The following is a 14,665-nucleotide window of genomic DNA, read 5'->3' as shown; positions in this document are numbered from 1 at the left end:
CCTAGGTTGGGTTCCCCGGCCAGGTGACCAAGGTCCTTTCTGTGTGGAGTTTGCATGTTCTCCCCGTGTCTGCGTGGGTTTCCCCTGGGTACTCCGCTTTCCTCCCACAGTCCAAAGACTTGCAGACAGGCCATTTGGATACGTTAAATTGCCCCTAGGCAATTTTGAATGTTCGTGTGATTGTATGTGTCTGCCTGGTGATGGCCTGCCTTCTACCCAGTGACCGCTGGGATAGGCTCCAGCTCCCCCAAACCCCTCCACAATCCAGAAGGATAAGTGGTGTAGAAACTGTGTGTATGTATTAAGATATAAGAATTATTAACAAATTTTTAACAACAGCTCAATTTAACAATGTAGCTTTATTTGCAGTCTGTTTAAAGAGAAAAAAAAAACATTTGTTTTTCTTTAAAAAAAAAAAATTTAGGAAAACAAGAATTAAGGAATCACATCACATCACATTGTCCAAACTCAAGGACTTCACTCAGCCATCCCTTACTGACAGAGTAACAGTCTATTTTAATACTGTAAAACAATATTCCTTTTTATTATTTTTCAAGAATAAAAAAAAATAATAGAACAGTGTTCTCTCATCCTTCAAAACAATAACAAACAGAGTTATTGTACACTGTCTTTATTATATTTCCAGTCAAGAAAGCCTCTATTATCCACCACCATGTCAGACACAGACTTAACGTGCTGCTGGCTTATAACACAACTTGATACCATGTGAGAACAAAAAATCATTTAGTCCTAAAATAAGCAATGCTCTTATTTTGATTTTTTCAACATTGCAATAACCTTCCTGAAATTTAGCCTCTCTGCAACATCCAGTGGTGATTCATCACTCTGGAAAAAAAAACAAAAAACAAAACAGACATTAAAATAGCACTGACATTGAGCAGAATTTGAGTGTTCATTTTCAACACTTTGGATGACTCAAACAACCAGATTTCAAAAAAAAGACACTGACTCAGATTCAGGGAATAACGTAATCGTGCCTCCAGTAGATAACTGTAGGCATGTATCCTCATTAGTTTCTGAGATATAATGGCTTTTTTTGCCTTAAAATGAGCGCTATGAAAAAACATAAGCCATTAAGCTTGAACTATTGATGCTAGATACATGAACTTCTCAGGAATTACACTTTGGTGTAATGCGTGTTTAACACAGAAGAAAAAGAGATGCTTCCAAAACAAAAAATCTGCAAATGTTAATGTGCATTTCTAATTGATTAATAGCATATGCAAATTATTTGACACCCTTCTCATTGTAAAGTCTCAGAGCATAATTTACTCATAAGCCCTTAATAGACTTGTTAGGAGTAGTGACGCAGGTCAAGAACTGTCATTAGAAATTCTCAGCTGATGATAATTCCAGAGCTTAATAAATTCTCTGACGCTTCAAATCTAACACTCAACAACAATGGGCTCCTTTAATCAGCTGAATGAGGAAAATCATCTAAAAATGAAGCCTATTGATGGCTACAAAGCGGAAGAACACCATAAAAAGATATCAAAGCATTTTCAGCTCATACTGTGGAAGTCAGGGCAAGATCAGGAAGACCAAGAAGTGTCTCAGATAGAACTGCAGCCCCAATATGACAGCAAAGAACCTGCAGGAAGCTTCAGCTGACACGAGTGGTGATACTGTGCAGTGTTGCGTGCCCAAACATGATTTCCATGGAAGAGTCATCAGAAAGAAATGTTACCTGGTTTCATGTCAAAGTATAAAGTATGCAAGACAAAATCTAGATAAGCTAGAGGCATTTTGGAAACAAGTGCTGTGGACTGATGAAGTAAAATTGAAACTGTTAAGCCACAGTCACTAAACGTATGTTAGGAGATGCAGCATTCGATGAAAAGAACACCCTGCCAACTGTTAAGCATGTGGGTGGATCTGTTAAGCTTTGGGCTTGTGTGGCAGCACAGAAAACACTGCAAGAGTAGACGGAAGAATGGATTCCACTAAATATGAGCAAATTCTGGACAAATGTCAGTCAAGAAACTGAAGCTGAAGAGGCTGGCTTCTACAATGGGACAATGATCCAAAACGTACCCAAAACCCAAAACAAAATCCACCATGAACTGCTACAAGAAATGCAAGCCGAAGGATCTGATATGGCCCTCAGTGTTCCTTGACTTAAACACCACTGAAAATCTGTGGGTTTAGTTTACACCTGCTGTGCATGCAAGATGCTCCAAGATGTCGCAATGTCACAGAACAGTCCAAATTTTTGCACATGCCACAATTACTATTCTATTTTTTAGCATGCATTAACCCTTTCAGAAAAATGTTATTTTTAAAATAGTTTGACAGAGTCTGTGTTCATTTCATTTCACATCAAAAATCAACAAAATGTGTAACGTGGCCAGGGGTGGAAGAGTTTGAATAATTCAGTGATTTGCTTTTACACATCAGATGGAAGTTTAAACTGTCTCTCTGTTGATGTAAGCAGAGCAGAAATGATGTTCATGATATGCATCAAAGGGACCAAACAGATATCCTCTCTGCTAGGCCAACAATCAGGATGCATTAATGTTACATGGGCATCTTGTTACTGTAGAAATGACTGTCAGACATGAGCAGTATAAATTTGAAATCTGAAATCATGATCTGATTGTTTTTGGTTGTAACGCTTCATAAATAAGAACCCTTTACTATTGTTATTAAGTTTGTTCAAACTCCTAGTGATCATATGGACAGAATTTCTCCAGAATATCATCTTTTCTTTTTTGGTCTTTAGACTTAAAGGCTTGTTGATGATTCCTTTGATCGCCTCTGTCTCTCTCGATGCTGGCCGTCCTCCTTCTCTATTACATTCAACTATTCCGAGCATGATGGTCTTTTCCCATGAAGTGGTCCTTCTTATAATATGTCTAGAATAGGACAGTTTGGTTACTTGGGGTTCAAGTGAGAGATAAGGCTTGATTTGGGTCACAGAACCATATGTTGTTTTATTTGCCATCCAAGATATAGTATATGGGCAAAAGTATTGGGACACCTACACATTACACTCACACAAGCTTTTATGACATCCCATTCGAAATCCATAGGCAATAATATGCAGTTGGTCCCCCTTTGCAGCTTTAACAACTTCCATTTTTCTGTGAAAACTTTCTACAAGATTCTGCCCGGCCATGGAAACCCATTTTCGTGAAGCTCCAGATGCGCACTTCTTTTGCAGACAATTTGCATGGTGTACCACTTTGTGGCTAAGCTGTTGTTGCTCCTAGTTGCTTCCATTTCACAATAATAGCACTTACAGTTGACGGGGCAGATCTAGCAGGGCAAAAATAAACCGACTTGTTGCAGAGGAGGCATCCTATGACAGAGCCATGTTTAAAGTCACTGAGCTCATCAGTACGACCCATTCTACTGCCAGTGTTTGTCTATCAAGACTGGAAGGCTATGTGCTTAATATTAACCACATGTTTGCAATGGGTGTGGCTGAAACACCTGAATTCAATAATTAGGTGTGTCCCAATACTTCTGTCTATATAATGTACTCTCTAAAGTCTCTGCCAAACACCAAAGCTCAAAGCATCATTATTTTTGCCATCCTGCTTCTTTAATTGTCCAGCTTTCACATCCGTAAAGAAGAAAAAACATTGACTTGACAATTGGGATCCTGGTTTGTAGAGACAATCTATTGCATTTGAAGATCTTTTCAAGGTCTTATTTCTTGAGTGCTGGATCCTTTGTTGATAATAATGGATGTAAGTAGGCAAAACTGTCCACCATTTCTCCACCTTCACCATCAGTGGTAAAGTGTTTCATAATTTTTGTTCTCTTCATACTGAGCTGTAGTCATATCTCGTCTTTAGCTTTCATTATTAGGGCTTTCAGATTTTCATTTTCCACAGTATGTTGTCATCTGTATACTGAAGATTACTGATGTTTTTCCACCAATCTGTAATTCACCATCATCTTACTCCAGTCTTAATTCTTATTAGCACATGTTCTGCACACAGGTTGAACAAGTGTGGTGACAGTAAGCAGCCTTGTTTGAGTCTTTTGCTGATGTGAAACCGGTCTGTTTATGTCACATGGTTTGTTGATCAGTGCAGACATTCTTCATTAGAACAGTGAGCCTCATCCACCAATCGTTCTTAAGAAGAAATTTTTTCTTAATACCCACTAATGCAGTTTTTCTGAAGATTCTGACATTCAGCAAAGTTTTCTTATTTGGGATTTGTTCTCTTTCACTCAAGAGCACAAAGGTGCAAACAATTCTGTAGTTTAAGAACACCTCATGAATCTGATGTTGAATTTTTTTCTTAGGACCTTCCTTAAGAACAAATTTAAGATAAAACAGAAAATACTGGTGAAAGAGGACCAATGAGATTTTCAGAGTACATTCCTTAGCTTTATGTGGTCATCATAGTCGAAAGCTTAGCTGTAGTCGATGAAACGTTGACCACCTTCTTGAATTCCTTAGCTTTTTCAATTATCCAGCATACATCAACAGTATCTCTTGTTCCTTCTGCCTTTCCTGAACCCCGCTTGCATATTCAGCAGTTCTCTGTCAATGTAAGGCTCTAGTTTGAGCTGAATGATCTTGAAAATAATTTTACTGGCATGTGATATAAGGAGAATTTGTTTCTACATTCTTTTCTACATTCTTTCTGCTCTCCTGTCTTCGCCTATCTGACATCAACCGAATCTTCTTCAGAATCTTGAAATACTACTTTTCAGCAATGTATTTCTGCTTGTTCTGTCTTGGTTGATAAACACATCTTCAAAGTCTTCAAAGACCACACCTCCTTTTAAATGTCTCTATATCTCAGAAGCTATTGTAGATACAATCCTGTAACTCTGCAAACTAAGGTGTTAAGCAAAGAGGAGACGATCAGTTATTCTGTTGTTTTATGGTCAGGTGATTTTGCATGCATTGACCCTGGTATAAAGCCTTCTATGGCAACTATGTCTTGTGTATTGCTTTTAAATTCTCTTCTGCTTTCTTAAGAAGCAGCTTGTTCCTTGAAAGTTCCTCATAACAGGCACTTTAAAAACCTCTGCACATTCAGCTTTTTGTGAAAATCAGAAACTTACTTTGTTCTTGATTGAAATATCTGCATTTTTCTCCAGTAAGAGTGGAATAATTTGATGGCTTTTACTCTGGCAGGCATAGTGAAGTGCAGTGTTTCCTTTCTGTTGAAGAAAAAAAACATACAATACAGCAAATGAGCTGATAAACACTATTCTTTGTGTGCTTATTCCTGAGTGCTGGGCTACAAGGGACTGGGTCCTACAGTACTTACGTAATCAACAGCATCAACTTCCACCTTGCTGCCTAACACCAACTTCATCAGGTTGACATGCGCCTTCTGCTTCTCTATCTGTTGAAACAGCAAAACCGGTTAAATGTCTTTTCAGTTTTAATGAAGAAGCTGCAGGTTGTTAGACAAGACAAAGCACATGCAACCTGTTAACCCTGTTCATACTACTGCCAATTACTGTTCTCCAAGTCAATTTTGCATGAAAGTGTAGTAGTACATGGACACTTTTGTATGCAGAACACTACTGATAGTAAATTTATACTGTACCATTATGAGGTATCCGATCAACAGGATGGGCATGAGAAGAACAATCATAAGGTAATCCAAGAAAGAGAACCTCCTTTTGGCAACATAGTGCAAGCAAGTCCTTTCTTTCTAAAGGCAAAAAAGTGCAAACATGCAATTAGACCTTATAAGCAGACACAGTTGTGGTCATTTCACATAACTGATACAGATTACATTTAAAATACACTAATAAAGTCACCACATAGGATAAAATAAAAGAAAGCAAATGGCATGGCACGGCACGATACTACTTTTTCCCGACACTGATAGTAGTACTTTTGCTTTAAAAACAAGCTTTAAAATGTTTTATTGAAAACTTAAGATAAGCGTGTAAAAGTAGATCATCATATTCAAACGACTCAATCACCCACTATCACCACAGGAAGAAATACACAGACATCTACATAACATCCCACAGTAGCTACGTTTCCATCGATTTTGTGCATTAAAATGATGTGTAAAAAAGTTTTCTATCAAACTTTCACCAATAAAAATGCTTTACGCAATCATTTCATTACCTGCAAAAACTTTTGGTATCAGAAAAAAAAGAAAAAAAAAAAAGAAGAAGAAACCATATTGATTTTACACCCAAGGTTTGTCCAATACCTTGTTTCTTACAGATACGTCAGCATTTTGATGTAAAAGGTATTTGACAGTCCTGAGGCTTCCACTTCTACAGGCTGCTATGATTGGTGTGTCTCCATATATTTCATCTTGAACGTTCAAATTCTTGTGATCTTCCTTGAGTAGCTGAAGAACTTGGTGGCTGTCATCATTGTAAGCTGCTTGACAAATAGGCTATGGAAACAAAAGGAGAAAGAAATGTGAACTTCTACTTAATGTGATTAACAGTTGCTTATAGTGGCCAGCAGGATGAGCGATACTCCACATTTTCTTTTTGAAGTAATACCAAATTAAATACTGAGACTTTTAATAGTCTTCTCATTAAGGGTGACTGACTACTACACTATATAGACAAAATTATAAGGACACCTGACCATCACACCTATATGAGATTGTTGGACATCCATTCCAAACCATGGGTGTTAATGCAGAGTTAGCACTTAGAGTTGACTGGGGCAGATCTATCAGGGCAGACCTTTTACAACTGACTTGTGGCAAAGGTGCTGTCCTATGACAGTGCCATGTTTAAAATCACTAAACTCTTCAGTTCAACCCATTCTACTACCAATGTCTGTCTATGGAGATTGTGTGGATATGTGTTTGTTTTTATACAACTGTTAGTAATGGGTGTGGCTGACACACCTGAAAGCAATAATTAGGATACTTTTGGCCATATAAATGTAGTTTTTTTATCAAAACCTTTTAAAAACAGTGCAATTTTCAAATCAAGCTGCAATAATTATAATAGTCGTACATACAAAAGTTTGTGCGCCCCTGATCAAATAAATTTTTTCTTCCTAAGTGAAATTAAGTTTACACATCCTCTACAGAGAACACACTTGTACTTACTGAATTTAATATACTAGAGAAAAAATAATAAAACAAGGCTTATGCAAAAGTTATGGCTCATTTTAGATTTTATTTACATTAAATGTAAACGTAAATGTAGATTTTATGTTTTTCCAAGATGTTAAACTCAGATTTCAACAGAAATTGTGAACTAAACTTTGCATAGAAATGCCACTTTTGTTCCCTGTAGAGGATGCATTGACATATTTTGATTTACATCAACAAAACATGTAATTTGGCTGGTGGTGTGCAAACTTCTGCATTGGGCTATATTTCTAAACTTCATATTAAGAAGTGTTAAGTGGGGAAATTTAACCCAAATTTAACTGAGAGCATTTCCTTGATTGAAACTGCTCCACAGAATTATGGTTTTACCCATAATGTATGGGAAGGAAAGAGGGGAGGTGGTTTAGCTGTTGTTGTATATTTTTCATTTGGAATGTGGAATATCTTGCCGTTCTACCTAAAGGTCAGGAACCAGTCGTGCTGGTGGTTGTTCATCGTCCACCCAAATACGCACCCTCCTTCTTAGCAGAATTGTCTGAACTATTGTCCATCTTTTGACACATTCATGGTCACACTTTAGATTTAGTCATGTCACAAGTTTTATTTATCAATGAAATTTTGGATATCACCATCTCAGATCACTACTGTGTTTGTCTGCCTCTGCTGACAAGAAAGACAGAGTAACAAAAATGAAGAAAAAAAAACGGTATTTTATCACATCAGCAGCAGCTGCTTTTAGTAACGCTCCACATTACAAACCTCCTCGACTTATTAACTCAAGTGCATGATATGGTCAGCAATTTGAACTGCAAGCTTAGATCTATTTTAGATAGTGTTGCACCACAAAAAAAACTAAAGGGAAGTCCTTGACTACAAAAATGCAATGAAAAAATGAACAAATAAACCAACTGAAAAGGGACTGCTGCAAAGCAAGAAACTAAACTAACTATTCACTAAGAAATTCAATTCAAAAATCATATTATTATTTATGACAATGCAGTACAAACACAGAGACAACAGAAACAACCAGGAGTTTTATTTTCAATAACTGATTACCTGTTAAATCCTAAATTAACCAATGATTATTTCACTGAGGCTTTGACATCAAAATGAAATGGCTCTATCAGTGATTTCAATCTGGTTTCCATACACACCACAGCACTGAGACAGCTCTCCTGCGTGTGGTTTATGATCTTCTCCGGTCTGCTGACAGTAGTTCTCTTAATGTTTTCCTTGACTTAAGTGCAGTGTTTGACACTGTTAATCATGATGTTCTCATTTCTAGCCTTTCTCTGTTGGTATCACTGATACAGCCTTACAATGGTTTAGGTCTTATCTTAAAAAACAGACAACAGCTTATCACACTAAGTCCACTGTTACATGTGGTGTTCCTCAGGGCTCAGTTTTTGGACCCCTTCTTTTCCTAATCTACATCTTACCCTTCAGCCAGATTATTTGTAGCCATGGCCTTAACTTGCAGTGCTAGACTGATCATTCAGTTATATCTCAGTACATACTCCCCCACTCAGATTCCCCTCCCAATACAATAACCGATTGTATTTCTGATTTAGAGCTTTGGATGCTTGATAACTCTCTCATGCTAAACACTGATAAACTGAAGTTTTACTGGTTGGCCCTAAATCTTTACTAACAAAATCATTCAATTTTTCTGTTAGTATTGATGGTCTGCTTGTTAAGCCTGCACCTGTGGTCAGAAATCTTGGTATTTTACTCGACCCATCAATTAATTTTGGTCTACATATCAAGTTCCTCACTAAGACAGCATTACGCAACTTATGCAACATTACTCATCTTCGCGGGTTCCTGACTAATGCATGACACACAAATTTTGGTTCATGCCTTTATTATGACTCGTATTGATCTCCCTCTTTATGGGCCTCCCTGCAAAGTCTATACAAGAGCTACAGTATAGTCAGAACTCTACAGCTAGAGTTCTCACTTAAGCTCACATCACCCCATTCTCTCTCAGCTACACTGGCTACTGGTCCTGTCTTGTATAGAGTTTTTTTTTTACTTCTCATTTCAAAAGCCCTGCATGACCTTGCTTCTCTCTACCTCAGAGAACTCCTGACTTCTTACACTTCCTCTCGCTCTCTCAGGTCTTCTTGTAATAACTTTCTGTCCCTCACACCAAACTTTCAACCTTGGGAGGTAGGTCCTTCAGTGCCATGGCCCCCAAACACATTTTATAACTCCAAAACTAGCAGTACTAGACTCTATTTTTATTCAACAGCAAAAAACTACAAATAGTTTTAAAAGATTAATGAGACAGAACCACAAAAAGTTATCATGCAGCTAAATTCCGCTGTTTTAGAGCTTATCCCAACAGAATTTTTGAATAAGTATTTGAAAGTCTTTGTCTCTTTGGAAACAGTTGTAGGACCATTATCGAAGAATTACAGATTAATCTCTAACCTTCTGTTTTAAGTAAAACAACTGAATTAAAAGGAAATGCTTCAATGGTGAAGACCCCCACAGGATCTCCTAAGAGCAGGTATTACTTAGGTGGTGGTCATTCTTAGCACTGCAGTGGCACTGATGCGGTGGTGGCGTGTTAGTGTGTGTTGCGCTGGTACGAGTGGATCAGACACAGCAGTGCTGCTGGAGTTTTTAAACACCTCAGTGTCACTGCTGGACTCAGCATAGTCCACCAACCAAAAATATCTAGCCAACAGCGTCCTGTGGGCAGCGTCCTGTGACCGCTGATGATAGTGATGCAGTTGCACTCCACCTGACCTGCGCATTTTAGAGATTTAACTGCTCCAAATCATCAGCTCATTAGCACTAGTAAAATAGGAAAATATTAAACTATGCAAGGCAGCAGGACACCAGGATTGAGAAACAGTAGCACTCGGACAACGTGAGACAGGAAACTGTAGTTTGTCAACACATTACACACATAATTCCAACTGAAAGGACCGAAAATACCTTAATAGATAACAGTGAGAGCGGCGTAAATACTGTCTGTGGTTACTGTGGTCGGATTACCAACTTTAAACATGCAGATAAAGGTAGATAAGAGTCATTTAATCAAATTACCCAGGCAAAAACGTAATGAATAGCATTCTACCGATAAACAGACATGTTTGCTGACCTCTGAGTACAGGATCCCCATGGCGCCGGACAAAGAGAGAAACCTACAACAAACACATCCGCGTCCTCTTCAACCTGTGGACTGAAATCTCCTCAGAAAACAAGAAAAGTTGCTCAGTAATCCCTGCGCTAGTAAACTGCGCTCCAACTGAGGCGAAAAGGTGTGGTTTGTGAAGATGACTAAAAAAAAAAATCACACTATGTCGTTTTCAGGTGTATTGGCTAACGGCTGCGTGATTCAGTTCACTGACGTCACTGACGCAACCAGCCAGCCCTGAGAAACGGAACAGGAAAGTGTCACAAGCAGGCTGAAACCTTTTCCCACAGGTGAAATAAATGACGTAACAGGACACAGAGGGACATTTATTAGTGGACCCAAGCGATGGATCTGAGTATTGATCCGTTTTTAAACATAAACAGTGAGATGGAGGAGATGAGCCTGCATGTAGAAGGATTTCAGCGACTTAGTATATTAACCCTGATAAAAAATATAGAAACCATTAAAAGTTTCTGTTGGTTCTGCTGGTGCCCAATAGATACTAATGGTATTCTGTGTTTTCCTGATGGGTTGATATTCCAGTGGTTTAACAGGTGTTCTGGGACTGATTCCAGATGCACTTGATGGTTTCCTAATGGGATCTAAAGGTGTCCTACAGAAAACTAGTGGCCTGTAATGGTAACCATTAAGCCAATGTCCATTAAAAAGCAAAACCATCAGGTTTTAATCCTAATGGTTCTTTCTTTATTTTTTTTCAGTAGTGAAAATAAACAGATGTTTTTTGCACTCTGATTCAAATAGTAAAGTTGAAGGAAAACAAATGATACAGTACAAAAAAATAAAAATATTTGGGGTTAAACATGCTATCGATACATGAAGGTCCGCGTATCAACATTTTATTATTTAAATATGAATATTCTTAACCTGTGTTAAGTCCATCGGTACAACAGTAGAAAGAAGGTTCTGACTGCAGAGCCGCAGATTTACACCTGCAGTTTCACCCGCAGTTCCAGGCCAGTGGAACGCATGCGCAGTAGGACAGCACGATTGTGCCATGTAAACAAAGTCCTTATAGGAATGTTGAACGTTATGAGCGTCCCATTCATATTTCAGCCAGTGGCCGGTCTCCTCACTTATAACGTCTCTGATGTAAACAGTGACTGTTCGTGCTGATTGTTTGTGTCGCCATGCATATTACAGTTCAGGAAAGGATGTCAGTATACAAATCAACCACTGCTAACCGGTCAAACCATAAGCAAAACACATTACAAAACCTAAAGCAAAGGAAACACTAATGGTTTCTACAGTTTTTTTAAGCAGGTATACGTTCAAAAACTAGTTCGTTTTAGTCTATAGCTTAATATTACACTCAGTTTAAGGCTGCTTAAGGTAAAGTTTTATTCCTGCACATGTAACGTAAGTGTCCACATAAAGCCCCCTTATTAAGGGTAAGTTAACTGAGCTATGTGTCTACATAACCCATTAGTTTACTCAGGTCACGTGTAATATTTACAAAGTGAATGTCTATATGCGTTCAAAGCAATAGACAACCAAGCAAGTTCTATTTTAAACCACGAGATGGCGCTGTTGCTTTCTGGTAATAGCATTTTTTTTGTGAGCGGAGTCATTTTGATCACACCGGTAACTTTGCCTGCCATTCACCTTCCATTATAAACTGCTCTGGATAAAAGCATTTGCCGTCCACAGTTTCGCTTAATTGTCCAGGTTTTTGTTTGCTTGTCTAGGAAAAGAATAATTCCATCCTTTGACACAAATGTTCAAGAATCCAAGCATTTTCATATGTTGGTATTTCTTATGAAGTTTAAACTTTCTTTTTATCCAGTCACACTGTTCGTATGCAGAGAATTGCACTGATGGCACTGATTAATTCAGATTACCCAGTGTAGGTGCACTGTTGGTGTTTAGGTGCTACACAGCACTTCAGCGCCACTGATTGAGGTGACATCACTATTTGTTGTGTACAGCAAAATGAGCTGTAAAAATGATCCTTAATTATTTATTCTTTTTGAGCGTTCATTCAAAATATTAGCAAAAACCTAACACTTATTCAAAGTATAATGATTGAAAGAAAAAAAAATAATCTTGTCATGAAAAAAATATTTTTCTTAAATCTATGTGTGCCACAATTGGCACCCCTAGAAAATCTTGAGTTAAGTCTAACTGAAGTATATTGCCAATCATATTTTATGTTTTAAAGTTCACCTGAGAAATTAGAAACACTTAAAGGGTCAGCCATGACTTCCTGTTTCACTGGGTAATAAATATAAGATGAAACATCCATCGCTATGAGAAAGACCAGAGCAAACAGCACTGATGTACAAAAAAGGTTGCTGAAGTACACAAACCAGGAAATGGCTACAAGAAAACAGCTAAACAGTTGCAAATGCCCATTTCCACCATCAGGGCAATAATTAAGCTTAAAACAACTGCAGAGGCTGGACAAAGGATCTCCAAAGATCACAGAAATAAATGAGGCCTTGAGGTCAGACCATCTCCCAGACTACAATCAAACACCACCTATATAACCACAATTGTTTGGGGGGTGCCAGAAGAAAGCCTCTGCTTTAAAGTACCAACAAACTCAAGCTCCTATAGTTTGCCAAACGTTACTCGACCTTTTAGTGGGACTGTGTTCTGTGGTCAGATGAAACCAAAATAAAGATTTTGGCAACAAACACCAGAGGTAAGTTTGAAGTGGACACAAAGATAGTCATACAGTAAAGTACCTCATCCCCACTGTTAGGTATGGTGGTGAATCTGTGATGTTGTGGGGCTGTTTTTCTTCCAAACACCCTGGACAATTTACTCAGATAAGACTCCATCAAGTACCAGCAGAAATAAAATCTAAACCTGACTGCCTCAGCCAGGAAGCTTAAACTGGGCCATAGTTTGGACCTATCAGCAGGACAGTGATCCAAAGCATACCTCAAACTCAACACAAAAATGGTCAACTGACCACAGTGAAAGTTATGGTTTTGCCATGGCCACTCCAGTCTCCTGAACTAAACCCTGTAAAAAACCTGTGGGATGAGCTGAAGAGGAGAGTCCATGGTGTGGACTTTGGAATCTGAAGGATCTAGAAAGGTTCTGTATGGAGCAATGGTCTCAGATCCTTTGACATGTGTTCTCCAGTCACACTAACCATTATAGAAAACTCTGAGCTGTTACCTCTGCAAAGGGAGGCCGCACAGAGTATGAAATAAAGGGGGGCCAATAATTGTGAGAAAATATTTATTTCCTGATCAGATGAAGGGTTATTTTTTCAATTATTGTACTTCAAAGAAAAGTTTTTTTAATTAAAATTAAAAATCAAATTAAAGTGCATTGCAGAGATAAAAGATAATAAAATAGAAAATAAAGTAAGGAATTCAAAGAAATGAAAACATTGTAGTGCTAAGATCATTTACAGTCCTAAACAATGGAACAAGAAAACAAGAACATCTTTAAACTGGACTTTAGATGGCTTCATTTGGAGCATATCTGACCTCATCTGGGAGTTCCAACAGTGGGTAGCATAATGACTGAATGCTGCCTCACCCTGTTTGGTTTTGTTTCTGGGCAGTACTAACTAACTGGTCTCTAGTGATCAGAGAGGCATATTGGGTTAGAATACTTAAAGCAGATCAGTAATGTATTTTGGTCCAAGGCCATTCAGCAGGAACTTCAGTGTTTGCCAAGAATCTGTTTTAGCACTTTAGGGCCCATATAATGAATGTGTTTGCTATGTGCTGTGTGCTCATTTGAAAATAATTGTCACAGTTTCCTCAGTCAAACTCAGTCTACCTCTGTATCCAATAGTACCTGCATATTAATCTTCTACCATATAATACATACTATACATACTATGCTAATGAATGACTACTATACTATACATACTATACTAATGAATGAGTACTATACTATACATACTATACTAATGAATGACTCTTATACTATACTATACTGTCTTTTGTGTTTCCCTAGCTCCACAGCCAACCTGTCTCATCCCACCTTGCCTCCTTCCCCATTAGCTGTTCCACCTGATCCTTATTTCCCTATGTGTATTAGTAGGCTTTATTAGCTGTTTCTTTATCTTTTGATGAATGTTGTGTTGGGTATGTTGTTTCTGTTGTAAAGTAAATGTGTTATCACATATTGTTGTAAAATATTGGTCAAATCTGAACGTCCGTCTGATGCCAAGTAATGTTTTTTCTTATGTTTTTTTATCTGCTGATACTGATATGATTCTGATATCATTGTGCATCACTAGTACTTAGTTTTGTTAGCTTTGTATCTTTTACTCTGCATTGCTTTGGTTTTCTCTGTTTCTCCCTAGTTTGTTTCTGGTTCTGAGAATTGGCCTTGCACTTACATCCTTTAGCGTGCTGCATCGTCCAAGTTTACTGAAGACCTGACCGCAATACACTAAAAGTAGCAAGCCCAAAGGACTTCAGCTGACAGAGTGCCACACACCTGGTTCTGCGTTTTCTATTGGAAATTGGAAGGTGAA

At 38.0% G+C, this 14,665-nt stretch overlaps 1 protein-coding gene across 1 annotated transcript; it reads right to left on the bottom strand.

The window, feature by feature from the left end:
• Window positions 1–165: 165 nt before the first annotated feature.
• ankrd22 (ankyrin repeat domain 22) lies at window positions 166–10,403 on the bottom strand. The gene is made up of 6 exons (XM_036573023.1): window positions 10,159–10,403; window positions 6,171–6,362; window positions 5,547–5,654; window positions 5,262–5,339; window positions 5,053–5,151; window positions 166–846 (listed from the first exon to the last, which is right to left on the bottom strand). Exons 1-6 carry the CDS (start codon window positions 10,177–10,179, stop codon window positions 769–771), a joined length of 576 nt encoding a protein of 191 aa, XP_036428916.1. The 5' UTR covers window positions 10,180–10,403; the 3' UTR covers window positions 166–768.
• Window positions 10,404–14,665: the final 4,262 nt, after the last annotated feature.

The sequence above is a fragment of the Colossoma macropomum genome, unplaced genomic scaffold (assembly GCF_904425465.1).
Source record: "Colossoma macropomum unplaced genomic scaffold, Colossoma_macropomum, whole genome shotgun sequence".
Lineage (NCBI taxonomy): Eukaryota > Metazoa > Chordata > Actinopteri > Characiformes > Serrasalmidae > Colossoma > Colossoma macropomum.
The sequence above is the reverse complement of the archived record's forward strand: the minus strand, read 5'-3'. Positions and strand labels throughout refer to the sequence as shown.